Genomic DNA, 25101 nt, shown 5'->3' with positions numbered 1-25101 from the left:
AGAGAACATGTACAGAGAAAAAGAGTCAAACAAGAAAGGAAATAGAGACAAAATAAAAACAAGGAGTGAAAGAACAGGCTCAAAGAAGGGGGTTTTCGACAAAAGTGATGCATCGATATCGGCATAATAATGAATCCAGATCGACATGCACAGCATAAATCTCAACGAACCATCCATCTATATGAACATCATCCCATGCGTGACCCAATTCCAAATATGAAAATCATCAATAGTTCAGCGAAGTCCCATAATAGAGAAAAGATGGAAAGATAGGACGTGAACCCAAATCAGCCGTATCGTGCACTGAGACTCGCAAACGCGTCCGGGCTATGCCGACCATTCTGCAACCCGTTGACGTCCACACTCGGCTTGGTCATGTGGATTCGAGGAAATGCCGGGTTTCCCGGTGGGCCGCCAGCAGCAGAGGGGGGAGAGTTCATTCCCATTCCCATTCCCATTGGCGGGGTAACACCTGGTGCGCCCGTGCCCGCTGCCATGCCAATACCGAGTCCCGAGGATTGAGGGTAGGGATTGATGCCTGCTTGGGCAGCGAGACCAGACCCGGTGGGCGCGGTTCCGTTGGCGGCTCCGTTGACGACTCCGTTGAAGGGGTTACGCGATGCCATGAAGGACCCGCCGGTTGGTTGCGGGGAGGGCACGAATGAGCCGGGCTGAGTTTGCGGGGTGGAATTGAGGGAGTTTGTCAGTGGTGGCACCGGGCTGGTGCCATATAACCCATTTACGGGCTGTTGTTGAACCTGGGGCTGTTCGGGGATAGGAGGGATGTTCGATTGGGAGGGGGCGAGGTTGTAGAGAGACAAAATGCTGTTTTTATCCATGCGGCCGGTGCCTTGTGGGACCAGATGCTGCGGCTGCTGGGGTTGGAATTGTGATTGGAACTGTGGCGGGAATTGGTTTGGGTACGGGCCAGCGCTCTGTGGAGTAGTTGGTGCTGTTGCCGATTGGAAAGGATTGTAGGAACCAGTGCTCTGTGCTTGTAGTTGTTGTTGCTGTTGCTGTTGCTGCTGCGGCTGAGGCTGAGACTGGAATGAAGGCTCCGGTCCAAAAGGCGAAGCGCCGAATGGTGAGGTCGAAGACATCACTGGCATCGTGTTTGCATGACGAGGCGGGGGGAATGGGAGAGTCGGCCCTGATGTTGACGTGGCCGATTGAGGCTGCGACTGCGGTTGCAATTGCGACTGCTGGATCGAAGGATTTTGCGGCCCAGCATTGAAGAACGGGTTGGTCTGCTGGGCCCAGGGGCTCGGATAGGACTGATTGGGCGTGCCAGCTTGCGGTTGAGGCGCTGTTTGGAAGAAAGGGTTGAAGGAGTTATCCACTGGCTGCGGAGAGGCAGCGTATGGATTCTGAGGAGAGAATGTCGAGGTCACGTTGTTCGGATATCCACCAGTCGAGTGCGGGAACAACGGCCGGGACATCTGCAGATTCTGGAAAGATGACTCCAACGGCTGCGCAGGTTGGGGCTGCGGAGTTGGCCGATCGAATGGGTTGTACGACGCCGACTGGGGCTGGCTTGGAGGCTGGCTCTGGGTTTGGCTCGCCCCTGCCCGATCGAAGGGGTTGTTGGATGTGTCCAACTTGGGAGGAGGCGCTGGACGTGCGGATGCAGTGTTTGTGATCGAAGCCGGAGTTCTCGCTCCTGATGGCGGATTGCTTCCCTCGCCCAGTCTCACCAGAGTCTCAACCGCCCGGTCCAAATCCTCGTTGAGCCCCCGAAGAACCGTTTCATTCCGTTTGTCATTGTTGAACCCCATCTCACGCAGAGAGGACAATTTCGACTCGAAAGACGCAGTGGTCACATCGGCGACAGGTGCCCCAAGCCTCTGCGTTGGTCTCTGGGGGAACGCGGGTGAGTGGTAGTCGATGTCTGTCTTGCCCTTCTTGCGACGCAGATTGGAGGTCGAGGATGCCGAGCGCAGACCAAAGCCAAAGAATTTGCCGGTCTTTGGTGGTAGCGGAGGAGGCGAGCCTTCGGGAGACGAAGGAGCGTCCATTGGATCCGGGAGCGGCTTGACGAACCTGGCACCGTCACGGCTCGGCGGCCTAGGCTTCCCACTCTCCAATGTTCGATGCTGGTATTTCTGTCGGATGAACCGTTCCATGCACGCGTCGGCCTCGTCAACGTCTGCTGGAATAGACGGCTTGACGTTCCTCGGGTTATAGATCTTGTTCGCGAGTATGTTGCCGTGGGATTTCATATTCTAGATAGGGAACACACACAATCCCGTCAGCTCCTATGTTACCAGATGCAATGCACAAGGAACCGACTCACGTCGACTTGCTCCGACGTCCACGTATCCATGGTCAGCGACTTGACCTTGGAGATGTGCGTGCCCAGTTTGCGGTGCAGCGCGGCGCAGCGCATGCACAGGAAGATGCCCATCTGTCGGGGAAACGGTCAGCGGGGAATATTTCGAATGCTAGCGACCGATGATCACATACGTTCCAGCTCGCCCATCCTAGGAAACGATGTTAGTCTCGGGGGAGGATTGGTGCGTTAGGGGGTTATGGTATGGGACACACCTGGGGTCGCAGCACCGCAGTCGGCACAACGGTCATTGCCAGGGACCACGCGGAGCAGCTCCGCGAGGGCCTTCTCATTGCGCTGCTGTTGGCGCTTGCTGATGCCCGTCCGCATGATGTCGATCGGGCGGAGAAAGAGCTCAGGGCAGGATAGGGGAAAGTGAAGGAGGGAGAGTTCGTTCCGGCTACCCGGGGCGGAGAAATGCTGAGGGGCAAAAGGAGCCCAGTCGGTCGATCAGTTGCAGAGCCTGACGGGCAAGAATGTGTCGATCAGGGATGAGAATCATGGATTTTACGATGATGGCAGACACCTCACAGAACAAGAATCGCAACGAGGAAGACCGATAGCATGGGATTACTGGATTCCTGTCTACATAGTTCCCCGGTCTCTTTCCAGAAAACCCCTGGAATCCGCGTCATCAGGAGATTCTTCTGCTGAATAATCTCCAATGCTACAATTGCATGTCCGGGCAGCAGGTGACTCGCATCCACCATTGCGCTGAGCAGCACCGAAGCGCCGCCCAGAGCCGTCGAGGAGCCTTAAGATGCCCAGGAGTTCCTTCTAGTACGCCAATATGACCTGCCATCCTATGACGGAGAGGAATTGGAGGTTGATTATGCGTTCGTAAATTTTCATGATTTAGTGTAAGGAAGAAAACGAAAGGGGAATCACACCAGAAGAGAAAATTCACGAGTGGGTCACGTGAGGCTGGTCACGTGGGGCCGGGTCCCTGTCTTCCCACTTTCCCATTTTTCTCTTTTGCTTTTCATCCGTCAACTCAACACATCGACAACACAATCCTGCTCGGCCCTGCTGTGCGCTGGATCCATCCTGTGATGTTTAAGGATGCCATTCACACTCGAGTCCCGAGACAGACCATAGACACACCCACACAGCCCGCGTGGTGCCCTTCTCCGTGGCACCCGACGCTTTGCTATTTTATCGTTATCGTTCGTGGGAGATCGAAACCAAACAGTTTTTAGCAGAGCTGCGTCTACTCCACCCTGGTGCTTGCTTTCCGTAGAGCAGCAGGACTTTTTTACGACGGACATTCAGAATAATATCAATGCCATTTCGTTTTCTTTTTTTTTTTTTTTTCGCCTCTCTCTTATCGTTGGGACAGCCGTAGCCATCTCCCTCGGTTCTTCCCTCCTGTAGTGGCCATTCAATTGAATCGATCATGTCATTGGTATGTTCTGCAGCATGTCAGACCGCTGCCCTGAATGGTTCTACGTGGTAAACGAACGGGATGAAGGTCTGTGTGATTCTTCTTCGACAACACCTACTTAGTACCATCCTAGACGTACTTTCGCGCTATCTACAAGAGATAAGACTACGGTTGATAGATGAATTAGTAGATCTTGTCGCCGACTATCCGATGCGGTGATAGATCCCTCCATGACACCGACAATAAATATAGATTCAACCCCACGGACCCAACCCACGCCACACAAGCTCGGCGCAGCCATGGATCACCAAGTATATGCGATGGCAATGCTGATTTATCCACCATGGCAAATATCGTTCCTGTCTTTTTTCTTCATTACTCAGATTCCCGACCTAGAACCCTCCATGAGTCAGCGCCACAACGGAGTGGGCCCATGTGTCGGTCGGGTGTGCCAGTGAGCGTGTTCCTGTTGGTAAAGCCGACCCGCTGCCCGGTGGGACTCTGGTCAGTTCTTGCGATGCCCTCGGAGAATGGACCGGCGGCAAAGAACGGGAAAGAGGTGTCTCTGGGCTGCGCTCGGTCACTCCATGGCAAGAGATAGAAAGAAAATAGAGAGACGATGCAGGAATGAAAGCTGATCACACCAGTCAGTCAATCAGACCAGTGTAGATAGATATCGTCGGTAACCGAGGCCCGCTATCAGTGGTCGTAAGGATTGGATGGGCAAAGCTGGTCGGTACAAGTACTGCGCCTGCCCTCCCCGGGTTCTTCCTTCTTCCATCCCATTCACACTCCCTTGTGTTCTCTTCTTTCCCACCCACACTCCTTCCCGCCTTCACAATGGCTTCCGCTGCTCGTTCTGCTTCTCGTCTCCTTCGCTCGGCTCCGGCCTCCTTCCGCCCGGCGGCTCGCAGTGCCCGGTTCGCTCTTCCCGCGCAGGGTGTCCGTGTCGCGGCCCGTCGTGGATATGCCTCCGAGGCCGGCCCGGAGAAGTCGTCTGGTGGCTCCGGCGCGATCTGGGGTATCGGTCTGGCCGCTGCTGGTGGTGCCGGTCTGTACTTCTACCTGAATGGTGAATCCACGCCCAAGGGTCCCTTCGTCCCCACCCAGGAAGACTACCAGAAGGTGTACGACGAGATCGCCAAGCTTCTGGCCGCGGAGACCGACTATGATGATGGCAGCTATGGCCCGGTAAGCAATGACAATCGTCGCAGCAGACAGGGTGAGAGGCTAACTCTTTGGTTTCCAAACAGGTTCTCGTCCGTCTCGCCTGGCACGCCAGCGGCACCTATGACAAGGAGACTGGCACCGGTGGTAGCAACGGCGCCACCATGCGATTCGCTCCTGAGTCGGATCACGGCGCCAATGCCGGTCTGAAGATCGCCCGCGAGTTCCTCGAGCCCGTCAAGGCCAAGTTCCCCTGGATCACCTACTCGGACCTGTGGACGATGGGCGGTGCGTGCGCCATCCAGGAGCTGGGCGGTCCCCAGATCCCCTGGAGACCCGGCCGTCAGGACAAGGACGTGGCCGCCTGCACGCCGGACGGCCGTCTGCCCGACGCCGCCCAGGGCCAGCGCCACATCCGCGACATCTTCTCGCGCATGGGCTTCGACGATCGCGAAATGGTCGCTCTGATCGGAGCGCACGCCCTGGGCCGCGCCCACACCGATCGATCCGGCTTCGACGGTCCCTGGCAATTCAGCCCAACGTCCTTCAACAATGAGTTCTTCCGTCTCCTCGTTGAGGAGAAGTGGAACAAGAAGAAGTGGAACGGCCCCGTTCAGTTCACCGACAAGTCGACTTCCACCCTGATGATGCTGCCCGCCGACATGGCGCTGGTCAACGACCGCGCTTTCAAGAAGCACGTCGAGCGCTATGCAAAGGACAACGATGCCTTCTTCAAGGAGTTCTCCGATGTCTTTGTCAAGCTGCTCGAGCTGGGCGTGCCCTTCCAGACCGAGGACCGCTTTGTCTTCAAGACTTCCGAGTAGAGGGTTGGTTGAGCGCTGTTTGACTGTTTTTAGATATCCTGAATATTCCTGTCTGTTTGGCAGAGACTGTTAGATTGTTAGGCAAGATGTTAGATGTTAGACTGTATCAATTTCTGGTTTGTCCGTGCTCCTCTACGACGCAGTAACAGGTGTGGTGGACGTCGTTGTTGTGAAGTGTGTAAGAGTGGCGTCTCCGGCCCGCCATTTCTTTCTTCTTTTCACCCGAGACCATTTCCCAACCAACCCCCGCCCTCCCTATTTAACTACCCCAGGAATTCATTCGCTTGGATCCCTGGCCAGGGCGGTTGGGCCTCTGCGCTAGTCTCGTGCTGCATTTGCACTAACCCCGTCGAACACCACTACTACCACCTTGCGACGCCCTTTCGACATTTTCAAGAATGCCCAAATCTACCTCCACCGATGCCGACTACTATGCGATCCTAAACCTGCCCTTCACGGGCTCCTCCGGACCCATCCTCTCGAAGCAGCAGATCAAGCTTGCCTACCACAAAGCCCTGCTCGCGCACCACCCCGACAAAGCGAGCACGGTCGCCCTCGAACCCGGACTCCAAGGATCAACTCCCTACCAAACACCAGGACGAGGACAGGGACAAGGACAAGGAACGGCACCACAGCGAACCTACACCATCGACGAGATTACCACCGCCTACAAAACCCTCTCAGATCCCTTCCTGCGCGCAGACTATGATCGCGTGATACGCTTAGACCGGGCGAAAGTCGCGGAGCGGGAGAAGACAGGCGATGTGTTTCACACGGGGCTGGAGATTGTTGATCTAGAGGACCTGGCGTGTGATGAAGACGGTGCAGGCGCGACAATGTGCTGGTATCGTGGCTGTCGGTGCGGCGATGAGAGGGGGTTCCTGGTTACGGAGGCTGATCTCGAGAGGGAGGCTGAGCATGGTGAGATCGTGCTCGGGTGTCGTGGGTGCAGTCTTTGGCTGAAAGTTCTTTTTGCGGTTGAGGATGGGTGAAAGGGTTGCATTCTTTGATGGATGTTTCCTTCGCTCTGACTCTTATGGTTGGACTCTTGCTCGACCCGATATCACACGGTTTCGGCCTGTCCGGCTGGTGCGGTTCCGCTCGCAGGTTGCGCTGGTTTGTTTTCCGGGCCTTCGCTGCGCTAGGACGAGGAAACATCGCTGGCAAAGTCAACCTTGCACCACTTTCTCTGGACGGTGGTGGAATCAAACCAGGCAACTGATACTTAGGCCATGCATTCGAGTGCTCTTCGGAAGAGAAGTTCCGTCTCAAATGTCTTCCGTCGACACTATGCTTCTTCCACACTGGATATCAATTACGGGGGGTTGCAAGTGTTCAAGCTCAAGGGCTCGATCTCTCTGCTCAGTCAACAACCACCAAACTTAAAGGTCTCAATGGTCTCATCCATAAGCCCATTCGGGACCTTTGTAGATATTCACATGGAATGGATAGATATATAGATATATGTATTATGATAATCATGAACTCCAATGCTTTTGCTTGTTCTGGCCATTTTCGAGCATACACTTGAATATCCAACGGTTGAGATATCGCCAAGATATATATATCGACCTAAAATAACTAATCGAAGATATACAAAAAAAAAACGCCCAAAACTAAAAGGGTTCACTCTATGATAGAATACGTAAATCCACACTGCCGGGGCTATGGTTGATTTGGATGGTGGTTGCTGCTGTCTAGAGGTGGATGACATACACCGCGACAGACACCACAACAACCGCCATTTTCCCTTCGTCATCTCTTCTCACCTTCACCTTCACCTCTCCCCCTCCACCCACCATGCCTCCCATCCAAATTACATCGACAGAGCAATTCAACTCTCTGCTCACGTCCTCCCGTTTCGTTGTCGCCGACTGTAAGTACTGTGCTGGTGCCCCGCGCCAAATCATCTACCCCGCGGCCTTCGCTCTCCCACCAACATGATCTGACCACGGAGCTGACTGACTTCTCGAATCTCTAGTCTATGCAGACTGGTGCGGGCCATGTAAAGCAATCGCTCCGGTGTACGACTCGCTGTCTACGCAGCTCTCGCGCCCGAACCACATCACATTCACCAAGATCAACGGGGATCAGCAGCAAGCGCTCGCCCAGGCATATTTTGTGTCAGCGTATGTAGATCTACGAACATGACGAGAACCCCCCGGGGCTAATCATTACGCATATTCAGATATCCTACCTTCATCGTGTTCGAAAATGGTCGCAAAACCCAGACAGTCCAGGGCGCCGACCCCCGAAAATTGAACGAGGTCATCCAGAAGCTTGCGTCCGAAGCAACCAAGTCGGACAGCGCGTCGGGACAAGCTGGCGAGGGAAGCGGATCGGGCGGCATCTGGCTGGGTGCTGCTGTGCCCAGGGGATACAGCGACATCACCGACCAGATCGACCAGAAGGGACTGGAGCTTCTGAACCGGGACAGCCAACACGGGCTACCAAAAACGCTCTTCGAAGCCTCGAAGCCGTCTGCCCTGGCAGGCAAGGGCAAGGCCGGTGAAAAGGACTGGGTCGAGAGCGACACCGACGAGCAGCTGATGCTCTACATCCCGTTCCAGTCGACGCTGAAAGTGCACACCCTCCATGTGACCTCGTTCCCTCCCTCCGCCGACGACGCCGAAGACCCCGACGAGGTACCGATGCGACCCAGGACCGTCTCACTCTACACGAACCGCTCGCATGTGCTTGGATTCGACGAAGCGGAGGATACCGTTGCCGTGCAGACGATTGAAATCAAGCCCGAGGACTGGGACTCCAAGACCGGGACGGCCAAGCTCGATCTACGGTTTGTCAAGTTCCAGAGCGTGACCACGCTGGTCATGTTCTTTGTCGATGGCGACGGAGACAGCGACAAGCTGCGCGTGGACCGCATTCGCATTATTGGCGAGGCGGGCGAGAAGCGCGCGATGGGCAAGCTGGAGAAGATTGGCGACGAGCCTGGCGAGTAACTGCGAAAAGACGCGAAAGATTTTATCGATACGAGCCAGTTCAACGACCCAGCGAGCATATCCTACTATAACAATAAAGAAAGCCAAGAGCACATTGATTGAATCGAATTGAAGTGTATTGTACGCTAGAAGTAGAAATAAAAGACAAGAGCAGTGCTCGAGTCAGGGTATGTCCGATCCCAAACCAAATGGTCTCATCCTTGAACGATCAGAAAGACCAATAAAGTAAGAACCGGTGTGCAATTCCGTTCGTCTGTGACGCAACTGACACCTGGTTTAACATCACTGAAGAGATGTCCAGGCAACACGGGTGAAATAGTAGTTGCGCCGCCGCACGAAGAAGAAAAGAAAAAAGAAACAACCGAGTTTTGCGGCGAACGAGTTTTATGGTGGGCGAGCCGGAAGAATGGTTATTCCTGCAATTATGTAAGCAGACCAAGCAACATTGAACATTTTTTCTTCGCTTGTTTTTCTTTTTTCGCTAAAACAATTTATGGCTGATGATGAGCTCAATGGATTTCATATGATAGGAAGAGACTGACTCCTTCTGGGAGCGTGATCTCACTTTAACCATATCCTGAGGCCTGTTTGTTTTGTTGTCTTTGTTCAGAATCTGGCGAATATCAATTGATCGGGGTGGACAGTTGAAGCTGTCCACCAAGGGAACAAGCCAAGTCCTCTGGAGCAGAGCATGATGTTCGAAAGAGGATTTAGAGAACATCAAGACTATCATCTTAGTTTTAGTGCCCGTGCTTTGGTTTCGTGAAAATGTTTTCCAGGGCCCTGGAGGACATGCAAAGTGCATAGAATTTCGTTTCCGGCTCCCGGCCGAGCCAACATGACGACCCTAGACTCGCATCCACTGGACTCACTCGTCCTCGTTTGCTCTGACGCAATTATACGATCGCGGCTGAATCCGAATCTTGGATCCCGTGGAGCCAAGATTGTGTATCGTATCAATCAATCTAGGGCCTGTCATCCGCTTTTGGGAGAACAGCGTAAACTGCACCGGATGCTGCCGCTTCCGTCCAAGATGGATCGAAGAGGAAGGTATCTGTCTGACTGTCTGGCTGTCGGACAGTACCGTTACTCCAACCAGCCATGAGCTGGATGCGCAGATGTCATTTTTCTCCACTATACGTTCGTTTCAGCGCATGGATTTCGTCGGCAAGCTCATGCATGTGTACCGTAGGCCTTGCCTACGGTAGGCAAGGCCTACGGACTGAAAGAAGAAATCCGAAACGCATCCGAAGATGAATAGTAGAATGGAGTGATGGGCCGGCTGAAATAATGTACATCTGTACAATGCTGCTGCACATGGAGCTTGGTTAGCCAGGGCCTCTGATCCAAGGTTCTTCATATTGCGTCGGCAAATTCGCAGAAAATCATTTCATCGTTAATCTCGGCATGGTCGTTGAAATGAGAGATCCGCTGTTTGTGGACATCCTCGACACGAGAAATGGGCGCTGCACATTATTCAGACCGGAAGACCAACATGACTCGATCTGTGGACAGTCTCCACCGTTCAGCGGGCCGTAGATTTTTTTCTTCACTGATAGAGCATAGCGGACAGAGAACAGATCAGTACATACCCGACAGATCGAACTAGAATACTGTAATGCAATGCAATAGCTGAAAGTATTGATGGCAAGAAGTGCTGCGGCTGTGATAGGACATGCCGGAATTTCAGTTCAGCTCTGCACTGTGGGCTGTGCACACACGGCGCCACCCAACCTTTGCACAGAACCACGTCGCCATTGGACACGCCGCTCACTTCAGCGCGCAAGCGCTCAGCTCAAGGCGATTAAATCTGTTACGTACTAGCACGGCTCAGTGGTTCTGAGAAGGTTGCGTAACTTTCAAAAAAACTTGGCAATGGCGATAAGCCACGCATCTTCAAGGGCAAATTACAACTATACGGCAGGTCTCCGAAGCGTAAACTGGAGCCCGACGGCGATCGCGATTCGCGATGGCGCAAAAAAGAGCAAATTACTGCGAACGGCATACACGTGCTCAGGCTTGTTTCTTCAGGGACCCTCTCTGGGTTCCTGAATTTGGTAGGTATTCGGTGGATACGGGAACTTATGCACACCACTGTGGACAGTGTATCCACTACGAGCGGAAGATTCGCACACAATGGAGAGAGGTGAGGACCACATGGGCATGGTCTTCGTTATTGAATGGTCATTTGAGCTATCGGGAATACTTCAGTCCCCAGTTTGGGACCACACCGGAACCAAATCCACGAAATCATACAGGACGTAGATCAGATAGCGCTCTGTACGACGGGAATCGCATCATCACCGGTGCCGGGGACCTTGCACGGTTGTTAGTCAACTAGGACTCCAGTCGTACCATAGATCGAGGCTGTGATACGACATCGACGTGCTATCTTATGGAAGATGCCTTGTCCTCTATGGATGCGATAGCGGCGTTTGTGGTCGTTAGTTACCACTTAATTGTTGGGTCATGGTTCGTAGTGCCCGACCTAAACACACCGACAGAGCATGTGCGTACATCAATGGAAACTTGGAAGCGAAGTGCTCGAGCTTGGCCGTACCGTGTGGACAAGGGTGCACCCATTCAGACCCAGAACTCTGACCACGGGTGGTAGTTTATCTCCGCATTTTCGATCGTGCCGAACAGAGAAGACATCGCTCCTTCGATCGGCTCATCCTTCACCCGCCCGGGCTAGGGCACACGGAAAAAGTCTCATTCGCTGCAGATTGGCGGTCGCAGGATTTGGGGCAGGAGAGCTAGCCACTAGTCAATTAATTTAACTTACAGGGTGGGTGCATCCAGAAAATTCCATCATTGGGCGAACGGTGAGACCTTTTTTGGAACTTCTACCTCTTTCGGGAACACGGTGGCTGGGGGATAAGCAGCAGATCTTGCCCGAAGCTTCCATATCCCACGTTCCGACAGCAGCGATAGCTCAGGATGCTAGTTGGCAACAGCTAGCTAGCTTCGTGGTGGCGTGGAGTGTCCACGGCGACCAGCCCCAAGGTCCTTCTTGGAAGAGCAGGTCCCAAGCGATAACAAACTAGCACGGCCGATCAAAAGCGAAAAAAAACTGGAGATTGGCAACCCCGTCCGGGAATAGCGTCGGGATAACCAGCCAGTGGGCGCGCCCCAAGGTCCGTTTCGGTGCTTTTGCCAGGCACGGTGAACTGTGGTTCAGAGATCTCGAGTCCGGAGAAACCGGCTGGATTTCTTCCGTTAGCCCGCACGTGTGCTGCAACCCTAAGTTGTATTGAGATCGACTGTGTGCATGGGCGCCGGGCTTGGGGGCGTGCGCTTGCTCGCCCATGGATACTTTACGCGGGCGGTCTTTTCCCTGGGCTGTGTAGCCGAGTCAGTTCTCTCTCCTCCCCGCACCGTTTGGTGCGTATCGCTTAGTCGCTTAGGTATGGGCTTAGCTGTAAATTAGGCAAAATGCCAGCAACCCCAGCCACATGCTTTCTCTGTTCCGAGGTCCTGGGGGTTCCGGATGGATGGAAAATGACGAATGATTACTGTGGCCACCCTGCATCAAAGGACCGTTTGGTGCCCTGTGCGTTGCCTCTAATTTCGCCGCTGGGCTTTCTTTCACTCTTACGATAGGACGCTGCGCACTGTGTACACCGTGTCCCCGATTGTGTTTATCTCTGACGGGACCGCTCCAAGTCCGACATGAGACAACCAACACAAGACATTCACTCTACAGCAGTAAGACAAGCCACTCGCTACATCAGCGAGATGCTACACTACCACCGTATACATGAATCAGAAACGCCGTCTGTAGCAGAAGTTGGTTATCGCCTCAAACAGACCCAAAGCCTAATTGGCTACCGGGCCTCACCGTGGTCTCTCCACCACCTTCTCGTTCCAGTATGGTTTGAGAATCCGGAAGACGCCACACCGAGGCGCGTAGAAAAACCTTAGAAAAACAAGCAAGTGCACCACGAAGACACAAAAAAGTATCGGCTCCGCCTAGCAGGGGGGCGAGACAACATCGTGCGCAAAATACATCCGGGCGTCTGGCGTTTGACTGGCGCGGGCGTGAGAATCATGGGTCTCGAATCCTCCAACGCCCGGGCTTCACAGGCCGGATGGACAGTGCAGTTCTCAGCGGGTGGACCAGGGCCCCGGCACACTAGTGCCAAATCGCGTAGTTTTCCTGTGTGTGTGTATCCCATCCAGAGACTCAAGGCGGGTACGGTGAGCATCCAGGCACTGTTTCAGAATCCGTCTGCCAAAACGTCGCGCGGACGGGTCCGCCGCCGCACAGACTTAATTCCTGAACTACGTGCGGGCCAGAAACTAAAAAATCCCACCGGGTCGGGTTTTCTCCACATGGACCATGGATTGGAGGCCGTACATTAGTTTCTTGGGGAAATTGAATGATCTGCGCATTATCAGAGTCAAGCTGTCGATGGTCGGGATTAGCTTCTCCTATGGGCGTAATTGACCGGCATTGAATGATTCTAGCTTCCGGCGTGAGTTTACTTGTACTGTACTTTTGTTTCCGGCGGGGTTCAAAAAAAAAAAAAAAAAAAGAGACAAGCGGTATGGATCCGACAACCGTGCATATTCGACCGTCGCTGTCCGTCTGGTTCAGATTGAATTGACGAGGACAGCAGGCCTTGGCCGCCTCCCGTAATACTGTAATGCGATTGATCCGTGAAGCTAGCCTCATTATTCGTCCCGGGGAAGCTGCGCTGCTCCACCTGGCCACATTTTTGGATTTGCGAACCTGTCTGATCTAGTTGACGCCTCCGTAGTACCATGTGAAGTCTCATGAGGCAAAAAAATAACAATAATTGAAAAACTACCGAATTGAACCAACCCCTGCTATGGTAAGTTGTGGTGGCGAACGAACACTATTCCCAGCAAGCTCGAACACTATTTGCCTGTAAATCCTGCAAATCCCTCGACGGGGGACCCACCTTCTTTGACGTGGGAATATCACTCACTCTGACTAGTCCAGAATCCGCAATCCCTGGCGTGCAGTGCGGCGTGTACCGTGCTTGTTGGAGGGAGGTAAGCTTTTAGGCAATGCATGGGAGATGTCAACCGGTCCGGCTTTTTTTTTTGGGAAGACCCTTGCAGCAGCCTCTACAGAATGTGGTGCATAGCTTCTTTGTACATGTATAATTTGACTACTTGTGAAGAGTCGACAGGTCAACTTTCCCAAAGGTCCTCGTCACTCGGGAGCAAGCATGATGATCGCCAACGGTTTCTCGCATTTCTGGGTCAATGCTGATTGTGTGATTTGTCGAGTGAAATGAGCATCGTCGCGCCCTCCCGTTGCTGCCGTTTACAGTCGCACGGTCTTTTCCTACCTGCTAGTTATAGTAGTAGACTATTCCTGGCAACAGCTCGAATGAATGAATCCATGGGCGACGAGCCCCATTTGCGCTGATCCACTACTCAGGCACGGGGACCGCTTGAATGGCTGGTGGCGAGCAATAATCTTAAACCACTCGGGCTCTCCACCGAGTTACATTCAGTCTAGAGCAGTCGGTGTAGATTACAATCTCGCCTTCCCACAGCTTCTTCTGCAGTTGTTCGTAATCTCTTCTGCGGTTCGTGGTCCGTCCCGTGTATGAAGTCATTCTGAACCGTTCAATTGGTGTTTCTATTTTTTCTTCCCCGTCCGGATCTCGGCTACGGTGAACGGTGAAGGGACGAAAGGCTCTGAATTCATTCATTCAATAGAATAATACCTCAAAAAATCGATCCTCCGTCTGTGCATCAACGGTGGCGGCGGCAAGGATTCGGGAGGGTCGTTGGCATAGAGCAATAGCGCAAACCCGAGCACATGGATCAAATTTGGGAAAGTTCCTTCAGTGCCATCATCGTCGAACAATTGATTCTGGAGCTATCCCTAGCTGAATAGGCAACGACGCAGGTTTACACACTAGGTTCTCGAACCACATATGACAGCCTTCCATGCATGTCCTTTTTCTCCTCCCTTCCAACCACAAGGATTATCGTCACTATTCCCGGGATGGAAAACAGTGACCTTGAGGACTTGTGGAGACCTATGGGTCCTCGCCAACGATGATCCGACACTGTTTCCAATTTCCAGTGATATTGTCATTGGCTGGGGAAGAGTGGAAGGCCCGCCCGAGCCGCGAGCTAACCTCAAAAAAGCAAGGAAGTGGATCTAGCGCTATGTTTAGAGGCCAATCGAGCGCAGTGGATGTCCGCGACGGGCCTAATGAAGGAATGATGAAATCCACTGAATTTCGAGGGCAGGTCTGGACTCGAACACTGGAAAAAAAGGAAAATTTGATCAATGGTAGGTTATGTGCCACAGCCGAGCAGGGACCCAAACCTTGCGTGCTCGCGCGGGTGTGCAGGTGGCTGTGTGTTGTGTGTGCTGGGAGCCTGTCTGCTGGCCTGGTTGGTGTGATGTCCTGACGATGGATCACAGACATGATGCGTTTTTCCCCCGGATCTGCTCTACTGATCACATCACCGCGCAAATGGGACAAGTGGGATTCGCGACCTGGCTGAGAGGCGTTGCCCAATAGCGACAGTGCCTTGCCAGTGCGATGACATGGGGGGTGCAGCAGGTCTGCCTCGGCGGCTGCAGGTTGCATGGACATCACCGATTTGGGGCCACGAACAAAGAGAAGTAGGTACTGTATGTAATCTGGAGCCTTGCCTCTAACGGATGCGCCCGCGACCAATCAGGAAGTGGGCGGCCTGTGCTCATTTCCAGGCGGTTCCTGCAGTAGGCCGCGTAACTGGACCAGTGGGCAGGGCTTCAATGCGAAGGATGGCCTGACCATCCGTCGATGGAAGACCTGAATAATGGGACTGAGGACAAGAGAGAACAGTCAACTGGATCCATGTGGCGAACCAGCAGATCCTCGGCCTAGGTGTTGCCCTCGTAGCTGGGATCATATGAAATTGTACTAGTGGAGGCGACTGCCGACTGTTTCACGATCGCGAGTGTGTGTGTATGTGTGGGTGAGTGAGTGAGTGAGTGTGTGTACTGATCTGCGTATGGAGATACCACACCATACAGATAGGGAATGGATGGACCAGGCGGGATTATCGTGGGGCCAAGCGAGGGCTGCTGCGCCCACGGGCAACGGCCATTGGCCCCCGAGATAAGACCTCGTGCGTCGCCCTCCGACATCTCTCACATTTGGATGTACTCACCTACAGTAAGTGAGGTGAGGGTGAGGTTCGGACATACTCATCAAGACGCTGGTCGACCGACCATTCCACCCATTTCATCACTATCACATTTTGACTTTCGTTCTCGTCTGATTATCTCTCCGCACTACCAATACTCGTGCGGACTCCACCGTCTAACCCCTTTGAGCCACTGGCCGAGTGGATTCATTGTTGGCCCGATACAGGATGGGTACGCCGCCCTGATTGGAGCCGTGCTGGATGCGCCCCACGGCCCTCCGCTTCCTACGGGAACTGAGCCCTCGCCCTCATCATAATCATACCCAATCCCGCCCCGGACTAAATTACCATACGGCGGGTACCACAGATAATAATAAATCAATAAATCAATAATTCAATCAAATAAATCAAATCCAAAAAATAATAATAAAAGTGTCCTCCGTCCTAGTGGGGCCAACACTAAGACCCGGCAGTGGGAAGCAGCAACAGGCAGATCACCTCTTTTATCCACCCCGTCACCCTCTGCACTGGGTTATGCCTCTCTTTTTCACACCAGATTGCCCATCTTGGCCCTGTCTCTCTTTTTTCCCCGTTTTTCTTTTCTCTATCAACTACTAGTATTTTCGGTTTGACTTTTTTGGGTTTCGGGGTTCCTTCGACTGATTATTTTGGATCCGTCTCGTCCTTTCTTTTTCCTCACTTGTCTGTCTCTCGGTTCCGGAGGTGAACCTGTCCTTCATTTACTCCAAGTGCCCTCGTCCACCGGTCTATCGATCTATCGATCTATCTAATTGTCCTTCTTGCTTGGCTTGTCCATTCCACTCATTCTGTTCAACTACACACTCATTCTCTGTCGCCTGGAGAACCTATCTGTTCACTCAGGCGCCTTGAAACCCAGTCCGTTGCTTGTGCGACAGGATTGAAAGAAGAAAAAAATCCCTAATACCAGGTGAGTCTTGGTCCTCTTCAACATATCGCGTCGCATGCGCAAAAGACTGACTCCGTGGCTAGAAATGGAAACAACATACATGGCTCCGGCCCCAGTGCATGGCCAGCCTTCATTCGCCTACTACGACTCTTCTCAGCCTAGACAACCAGGTGCCTTCACCAGTCAACCGTCCGACATGCCGTACTACGGACAGATGCCGCCCCAGCAGCAGCAACCGCAGCGTGGTCCAGAGCAGCAGCAGCCGATCTACTCGGCGCAGCCGGTGATGAACATGCACCAGATGGCCACGACGAATGCTTTCCGGGGCGCGGCGATGAGCATGACTCCCATTGCTTCACCGCAACCGTCGCAGATGAAGCCCGCCATAATCATCCAGCAGGGCTCGCCCGCGCTGATGCCGCTGGACACCCGCTTCATCAACCACGACCTGTACGGGTTCCCAACTACGCCGCCTCTCTCTTCTTCTGGGAGTACCATCAGCAGTCCCCCGTCGGCCAACTGTACATTGCACACGCCGACCGCCGACGGCTTCTTCTCCTTTGAGAGGGTGGAAGGCGTCAAGGAAGGCTGTGAGACCGATGTGCACACCGAGATCTTGGCGCACCCGGAATGGGCGCGTTCCGACTCTCCTCCGATGACACCTGGTAAGTCATGCGCAATTGATGGAGGATAAAGGAGAGGAAAGAAATGGAAAGCAAGGGGACTGACTGACTTTTAAAAAAAAACAGTGTTCATCCACCCGCCCTCTCTTACCGCCAGTCACATATCGTCGGATCTCTTATCCGCCAACTCGTGCCCTTCTCTCTCTCCTTCGCCTTCCCCCGTTCCCAGTGACTTCCTGACCCAGACCCAATCGCTCTCTGGCGAGTCTTCTGCCGGTGGCGCTGACTTCTGTGACCCGCGCCAACTCACCGTTGAGCCTTCCGTCAATGTTGCCGCCCAGGACCTCCCACCTCTGCCGACCCTCTCATGTGAGGAGGAATACCCGCGCGCAGTCGTGGGCAGTCCCTCCGTGACCCTGCCGGTCAATAAGAATCCGTCTCCAACTTTCACAAGTTCGTCCACCGAGGACCCGCTGAGCTCGCTGCCGACTTTTGACAGCTTCTCGGATCTGGACTCCGATGACGAGTATGTGAACCGCTTGGTCGACTTCCACCCCGGCGGCAACGCCGTCTACCTGGGTGACAAGCGCCAGCGGGTTGGCCCCTACATGGCGGAAGATGATGGGTTCCTCAGCGAGCACGACCTGGACGACGTGGAGGAAGAGGGATACCACGTCCCCTCTGTTCCCTCCTTTGAGTGGCCCGAGTCTGTTCGTCCCCAGGCCGCCGAGAGCGAGGACTCCGACGTGGAGGAAACGCAGATCAAGAAGCGCTCCAACCGCAAGTCGTCGCGCAAGAACTCCGCTGTCGAGGACGACGAGGATGTCCAGAAGTCGATTTCGTCGCCTGACAGTGACTGCGGATCGCGCGAGGGCTCCGAGTCCGCACCCGTGTCGGTTAACCGCCGCGGCCGCAAGCAGTCTCTGACAGACGACCCGTCCAAGACGTTCGTGTGCACTCTCTGCTCGCGCCGGTTCCGTCGCCAGGAACACCTCAAGCGCCACTACCGCTCGCTCCACACGGAGGACAAGCCCTTCGAGTGCCACGAGTGCGGCAAGAAGTTCTCCCGCAGCGACAACCTTGCGCAGCATGCTCGGACCCACGGCGGCGGTTCGATCGTCATGGGCGTCTTGGATGCCAATGATGTCGCCGCCTCGTTCGACGAACAGCAAGAGACCGGTGCACTGGGCTCCGTCATGTACGAGGCCTCACAGTCGAGCTCCGAGGAGACACCCGCCGTGGACCGCCGGCCCGCGAAGAAGCGCAAGCGTGAGACAGCGGCCTAATCGCCGTCGTCTTGTTTCGGCGCGTTCACGATTTCTTATGAGACCAGGAAGCACCCTACTGCATATATAATACTACACACACTCTCTTTGTCGCCGTCTTCCTCCTCGGACGACCGCGGCCGTGAGTCTTGATTGGGTTTGGCGTCCGGGCATTTTACACTGGTGGTTGCCGGGGAACACATCAGGGGTCATCGGTGTCTCGGCAGCTTTGTTCTTAGCGAACGGGGACACTTATATACCCTTTTTGGCCTCGATTTGCCTGGGTCTTCGGAGAGAGACATGGGGCGTTTTTTTTCCCTCCATGAAGGAGAGAAAAAAAAAACAAAAGAAGGGAATATAGAGCGAACGATGTGGCATCTGTTCTACCCTTGGTACCGTTGACAGGTCGCCAAGGTGGTTTTTCTTTTCCTTTGTCTTGTGTCTTTTGCTTTTTTTTCTTTCCTCTGACCAGCACAATCGGCATGGGCACTCTTATGTGTCGAGCTCACTTCGGCTTTGATTTGGTTTTCCTTCTTCGTGTACCCCCTCTTTTCTGATTTCTTTTCTGATCCTTTCGTTTATCCTTTTTCTGTCTTATTTCATGTAATATGCTTTTTGGCCTTTTCTTTTTTTTGTCTTGTGCTGGTCACATTCCTGTATAAGTTATTTGACCACTCCCCTTCCATACCCCTTTTTGTACTGTTCTTGTCTACCCGTTTTGTGTTGGTCTGATCTCACATCTAGCGCAGATGTTGAATTCGCATGCACTCTATTTCAGCATGATCTGGTTCTGGTAAACTTTGTTCTTTGTAGACTGTATGTGTAGACTGTATGTAGTAAGTAGTTGCTCGGAGGTCCGGAATTCTGAGTGCTTATCGATAAGAACTGCCCTCCGCAATTGGCGAAAAAGTTGTTGCTTCATCGATAGCACAGAACACGGGCAAGGTACACACACCATGCCGCCCTCCCCTCCAGACCGGGGACTAAATGTCATCGCTCTGATCTCCGGCGGCAAAGACTCGCTCTACTCCCTGCTACACTGTATCCGTAACGGCCACCGAGTTGTGGCGTTGGCGAATCTGTACCCAGAGCCCAAGAAGAGTCCAGATTCCCAACATGCTAGTGAGACCAAAGAACAGGCGACAGCCAAAGAGCACGACGAAGAAGAAGAAGAAGAAGAAGAAGAAGAAGAAGAAGAAGAGACGGAAGATATCGACAGCTTCATGTACCAAACAATCGGCCACAGCGTCATCCCGCTCTACGAACCCGCCCTGGGCATCCCCCTCTATCGGGCCCCAATCACAGGCGATGCGGTCGACACCGCTAGAATATACCGACATGACGCAGCAGATCAAGCAGCCGAGACAAGCAGCCTTCAAGATCAAGGAGAAGATGAGACAGAATCACTTGTGCCCCTCCTCCGGCGCATCAAGGAAGCCCACCCAGAGGCCAACGCCGTCTCAGCCGGCGCCATCCTCTCGACGTACCAGCGCACGCGTATTGAAAATGTCGCTGCCCGTCTTGGTCTGGTGCCCCTGGCGTGGCTGTGGATGTATCCTTCTCTGCCGCCGCCGACGGAACGCGGGACAGATTCCATGGCCGTGGTCGAAGCGGGCTTGTTGGAAGACATGGCTGCTTGTGGATGTGAAGCGCGCATTATCAAGGTTGCGTCAGGCGGACTGGACGATGGGTTTCTGTGGGGAGATGTCTCAGGGGAACGTCCGCTGCGCAGGCGCATCGTTAAGGCAATGAGGCGCTTTGCGGCACCTGAGGATCTTCGTGGCGCTGTTCTTGGTGAAGGGGGGGAATATGAGACACTAGCACTCGATGGGCCTGGTTTTCTATGGAAACAGAGGATTGATATTGTCTCCAGAGAGACTCGGACGGCGGAAGGTGGCGTGGCTTTTATGAGTTTGAAGGGCGCGCGCTGTGTGCCTAAAGATGCGGAACACGAGGGAGCATTCTCTCCGCAAGACGTGAGAAGACCGGCTTTGTTGGATGCGCCATTTGCTTCTATTGCCTCGGAAGATCTGTCGTCTCCACCGCTATCATCACTATCAGGCTCTACTACAGAGACCACTGTGACAACAGCGTGGTCTGGCTGCGAGCCCGTTCATCGGCAGACTGGCACGACCTGGACAATTTCGAATCTGATTGCGCCCGAGGCTGGTACCGGCGCTGGGGAACAGATGAAGGGCATCGCCGATAAGATCCAGCAGGAATTGAAGGCATCTCATGCCCGATCCACAGACGATATCGTATTTACTACTGTGCTCCTCCGCTCCATGTCCGACTTCGCCTCCATGAATAGTGTCTACGTGTCGCTGTTCAAGAAACCGAACCCCCCAGCACGGGTCACTGTAGCCTGCGGAGACCGACTGCCAGCAAACGTCAAGGTGATGGTCTCTCTTGTTGTGGACCTGGGTGCGCGGGACCATCGGCAAGGCCTTCATGTCCAGTCACGGTCATACTGGGCGCCGGCGAATATCGGACCCTATTCGCAAGCCATGTCCGTTCCAGTGCAAGAAGAAGGCAGGTTGGTTTACATTGCTGGCCAAATACCGCTAGACCCTGCTTCTATGGAGCTGGTACCGCCAGAACAGACTGAGGGTTACCGTCTACGAACCGTGTTGGCTCTCCAGCACCTCTGGAGGATCGGAGAAGCCATGCAGGTAGTCTGGTGGACGGGCGCTGTAGCCTTCCTGGCGGGCAGTGAGCACTCTGATGCCCGCGCTCAAGTGGCTTGGCGTCTATGGGAAAAGATGCATGCTCGACCAGTAGATCCTGAGGATGCGGATGAGGAGGACGAGGGACCGCAGCTGGATATTTGGGATATCAAGTACGGTCGCCGGGCAGAGGAGCTGGCTCCTCCCGATTCTTCTTGGGTCTTGCCAAAATTCAGCATCCTCAAGGCCGACTCGGCCACATCTGTCCCGCCATTCCTAGCCGTCCAGGTCGATGAGCTGCCCCGAGAAAGCGATATCGAATGGCACGGACTGGGCAGCCGGTGCCGACAAGCCCAGCTGACAACACAAACTACAGGCTCTACATTTATTACTGAGAGCGGCACTTACTCCGTGATCGAGATTGAATCGGTATCGGCTTTGGACATGGCCAAGACGCAGTGCCCGACGCTGGTGCAGGCGACGCTGTATACCACACAGAACATCTCTGCTGGGTCCTGGCCGGGCCAGATCGTTCCATGTCGGTCTGTCTGGGGCCGAGGAGGAAGGAGATTGGCTGCGGGAGTTGTCTTACATCGGGAGAAATCAGATAGCATAGATTACATGCAATGATGTGATGGGCAAATGGCAAAATTCCTTCCGCGTTCAGGCAAGACAACAACACATCACCTTCTACACCACCACTGTTTTCCCCGGACACACTGCGCCGACCCCCCCGAATAATTATAGTTCCTCCAATCCCCCCGAAAATAACTCCCTCCTTCTCTTTCTCTCCCTCTTCCACTCAACATGACGCACCCCTCGACCTGAGGCCTTAAATGGCGCCATGACACCTCCGCGGGGCCAGGAGGAAACCGGAGCTCCTCCGCGCAGCAGCACGCCTGCCACGAGCTCCGAAGGCATCGCCATTGACAATCTGCGATGCTTCACACGCTCCCCCCATCCCTATCACCTGAAGAGCAGCGCCAGCGCCCGCCGCCACGGTTCGAGCACCCCACCCTCCGACCAGGGCGACCTTCTCCGGCCTCCCTCCTACTACTCCAGCAAGTCATCGCGGACGCCGAGCGACAGCGGCACCGAGGCCGACGATGAAAGCACGGGACTCCTGCGCGGTCTGCCCGCTCCGCCGCTACGGCCCCGGAAAGGCTTGCGGGTGGGCACAAATGGCAATGTCGTCGTGGATACCGATCCCTGGATGCCCTCGCTGCATCCCTGGCCGCCGCTACTGGTGCGGACCTTTCCCCGGAAGAGCTCGCGGTGGAGCTCTGATACAGAGGCCGAGGGGCGGATGGCGGAGAAGCGTCAGGTGCTGAGCCGGAAGAGACGAGTCGAGGTCCTCAGGCGGTTGTTGGAGACGGCGCTCTTGCTTTCTGTTGGAGGAGTGGCTTTGCTGCAGAGAGATGCGCGGGCGCTGGCTTGGGCGTGGAGGAAAGGTAAGAATCATCTCGAAGGCTTGGATGTATGGGCATCGCTAACTGCGTTTTGCCTTTTCACAGAGCTCGCAGCCCATGGGCTTCTGGTTACTGGGCTGTATGCCGCTTATCCCTTCACGATCGGAGCTGCAACAAGCGGCCGGAGATGGCGCCTGTGGCCCAAGAACCGGCCTTTCATTTCTATACCCTCGAGTTTTGACCCGGCACCTCTATTATATCCGGTTCTCATCCCGATCTTCGTCTCGTTGTCTCTGACACAACACCGCCCTGCCCTGACCATGCCCAACATCATCCTCAGTCTCTCCTCTCTACCTCCGTCGGTTGTCCCACTACACCACTGGGCCCATGGCTTCAGTATATCGCATTGGGTGGTCACTTTGATACCCATCATCATCTCCGAACATACGTTTTTCGATTCTACACTACCAAAGCCACTTTCATTACGCGGGTTCGATGCGGAGGCATTGACCCTTCTTTTTCCTTTACATCAAGCGTTGATACCCACGTTAGACTTCTTGTTGACCACCAGCCTTCTTCCCGCCGAGCTGCAGCTGCTGACCGTGGCGCTGGCCAACCTGTACTTGTTTGCCGCCTCACCACAGGCGCAGATTCTCAAAGCCTTGTTGTGGCTGGGTGGGATGTGTATATTTATTTCGTGTCGCCATTTACTGCATTGGGAGGTTGCTCTCGCGCGCATCCCGAGTTGGAAGTTCCGTCGCCCGCCAAACCGTTCACAATCGCCCCGCAAATTCTTGAATATGATGGATCATCGGATTTGTGAGACGTTGAGCAGAGTTTGTATCTCGGATGAACCTATGTCGGACAGCGATGAGCCGAATACATTCCGAAACTCGCGCAGGACGAAGACTATACCTCCAATCCGTGACCCCGAGCTCCTATCCGCCGAACCTAGGACTGCCACGGGCGATATCTCCATGATGAAAGTCCTTGAGCAAGATATACATAATGTCCAGCGACGACGACATTCAATCGCCACGTTCGACGAGGTGGTTCGTGAGCAACGAGTCCGCACCACGCCCGGTGGCCGGCGGAAGAAATCCATGGAGCCGGAGCTCGCCTCGTTCCTCTCGCTCAATGCAGCCCAAGCGCAGGTCCGGAAATGGCTGTACGCTTTGTGTGTTTATGTGGCCTCTGTGCTGATTATTCTCGGTCCGATCCGAAAGTACGTGGCTGAGTACGCTCTGCATGGCCAAGATCCGTTTGGGTGGGCGCTGGGGTATCTATTCGGCAATCTGTCTGGGTTCCGATTCTGGGTGCTCATGCTGAATTTTGAATATTGGATTCAGCTGGCCCCTCGCGTGGATGCGGATGCCTCGTGCTGGCTTGGCCGGGTCGAGCATCTTCGTCAGGCTACCGTCGGCGCTGCCAGCTCTCGCCTCCTGATCAGTGGGTATTGTGCTGTGGTGCTGTTGACTGGCTTGGCTGTGGTCTTCCAGCTCAGCTCGGTCGCCGAAGTCGACACGCGGCGCAAGTTATTCCACGGCATGATGGTGCTGATGTTCCTCCCCACGGTCTTTGTGGATCCGACATTCTGCGCCATGGCGTTGGCCCTGGTCCTGGCCGTCTTCCTCCTGCTCGACCTCTTCCGGGCATCCCAGCTGCCTCCCATCTCCCGCCCTTTAACATATTTTTTGGCTCCCTATGTCGACGGTCGCGACCACCGCGGGCCAGTGATTGTGTCGCACATATTCTTGCTCATTGGGTGCTCGATCCCACTCTGGCTGTCTCTCGCCGACCTTCCCCGGATTGGTTCAACCCCCTGGGCCGGCTGGGACGTGCCGTCCCGCGACGTCAGCATGGTCAGCGGTGTGATCTGCGTCGGCATGGGTGACGCAGCCGCGTCTCTTATCGGGCGGCGCTTCGGCCGGCTCAAGTGGTTCTGGGGCGGAGGCAAGTCGCTCGAAGGTAGTGTCGCTTTCGTGGTCGCTGTCACCTGTGGGCTGGTGGCCGTTCGTGCCTGGCTTCTGCTCGGCCGGTGGCCTGTGTCTGGAATAGCAGATGAACACTCTGGGGTGTCCTTGAGATCCTTCTGGCTGGCGACGGTTGGCCGGGCCGTCCTGGCCGCTGGGGGAACCAGTGCCACGGAGGCGATCCTGACTGGGTGCAACGACAACGTTGTGGTGCCGGTGGTGCTATGGCTGCTCGTCCGAGGGCTTGGTGTTTAATGTATAGAAATGTCCCATCCCAGATGTATGTAGCAGCTTACATAGTCAACAATCTTAGATAAGCACCCGATACCGGCTGATCCCTTATCTGCCTATCGATAACGCTTTCCCTTTCTCCCTCTTTGGTACTCATTCCACTTATCTCCCTCTCCTCCTCTGTGACTCCTTTCTCTCCCTTCATCCT

General features: G+C 54.5%; 7 protein-coding genes across 7 annotated transcripts; 6 read left to right on the top strand and 1 right to left on the bottom strand.

Annotated features, from left to right (window-relative positions):
* Positions 1-287: 287 nt before the first annotated feature.
* Positions 288-2659, bottom strand: PFLUO_LOCUS7837 (Protein gts1; the record flags this gene model as incomplete). Its single annotated transcript, XM_073785513.1, has 4 exons — positions 288-2222; positions 2294-2404; positions 2464-2480; positions 2545-2659. 4 exons carry the CDS (start codon positions 2657-2659, stop codon positions 288-290), a joined length of 2178 nt encoding a protein of 725 aa, XP_073641861.1.
* A 1894-nt stretch (positions 2660-4553) lies between these two features.
* On the top strand, positions 4554-5704 carry PFLUO_LOCUS7836 (heme peroxidase; the record flags this gene model as incomplete). Its single annotated transcript, XM_073785512.1, has 2 exons — positions 4554-4904; positions 4967-5704. The coding sequence occupies 2 exons, from the start codon at positions 4554-4556 to the stop codon at positions 5702-5704; spliced, it is 1089 nt and encodes a 362-aa protein (XP_073641860.1).
* Positions 5705-6102: 398 nt separating this feature from the next.
* On the top strand, positions 6103-6696 carry PFLUO_LOCUS7835 (Diphthamide biosynthesis protein 4; the record flags this gene model as incomplete). The annotated part of the gene is made up of 1 exon (XM_073785511.1): positions 6103-6696. The coding sequence occupies one exon, from the start codon at positions 6103-6105 to the stop codon at positions 6694-6696; it is 594 nt and encodes a 197-aa protein (XP_073641859.1).
* An 808-nt stretch (positions 6697-7504) lies between these two features.
* On the top strand, positions 7505-8664 carry PFLUO_LOCUS7834 (Thioredoxin-like protein 1; the record flags this gene model as incomplete). Its single annotated transcript, XM_073785509.1, has 3 exons — positions 7505-7580; positions 7686-7833; positions 7893-8664. 3 exons carry the CDS (start codon positions 7505-7507, stop codon positions 8662-8664), a joined length of 996 nt encoding a protein of 331 aa, XP_073641858.1.
* Positions 8665-16826: 8162 nt separating this feature from the next.
* Positions 16827-18635, top strand: PFLUO_LOCUS7833 (uncharacterized protein; the record flags this gene model as incomplete). Its single annotated transcript, XM_073785508.1, has 2 exons — positions 16827-17391; positions 17476-18635. 2 exons carry the CDS (start codon positions 16827-16829, stop codon positions 18633-18635), a joined length of 1725 nt encoding a protein of 574 aa, XP_073641857.1.
* Positions 18636-19570: 935 nt separating this feature from the next.
* On the top strand, positions 19571-21910 carry PFLUO_LOCUS7832 (uncharacterized protein; the record flags this gene model as incomplete). Its single annotated transcript, XM_073785507.1, has 1 exon — positions 19571-21910. The coding sequence occupies one exon, from the start codon at positions 19571-19573 to the stop codon at positions 21908-21910; it is 2340 nt and encodes a 779-aa protein (XP_073641856.1).
* Positions 21911-22124: 214 nt separating this feature from the next.
* Positions 22125-24917, top strand: PFLUO_LOCUS7831 (uncharacterized protein; the record flags this gene model as incomplete). Its single annotated transcript, XM_073785506.1, has 2 exons — positions 22125-22731; positions 22795-24917. The coding sequence occupies 2 exons, from the start codon at positions 22125-22127 to the stop codon at positions 24915-24917; spliced, it is 2730 nt and encodes a 909-aa protein (XP_073641855.1).
* Positions 24918-25101: the final 184 nt, after the last annotated feature.

Source organism: Penicillium psychrofluorescens (assembly GCF_964197705.1).
Source record: "Penicillium psychrofluorescens genome assembly, chromosome: 5".
NCBI lineage: Eukaryota > Fungi > Ascomycota > Eurotiomycetes > Eurotiales > Aspergillaceae > Penicillium > Penicillium psychrofluorescens.
The sequence above is the reverse complement of the archived record's forward strand: the minus strand, read 5'-3'. Positions and strand labels throughout refer to the sequence as shown.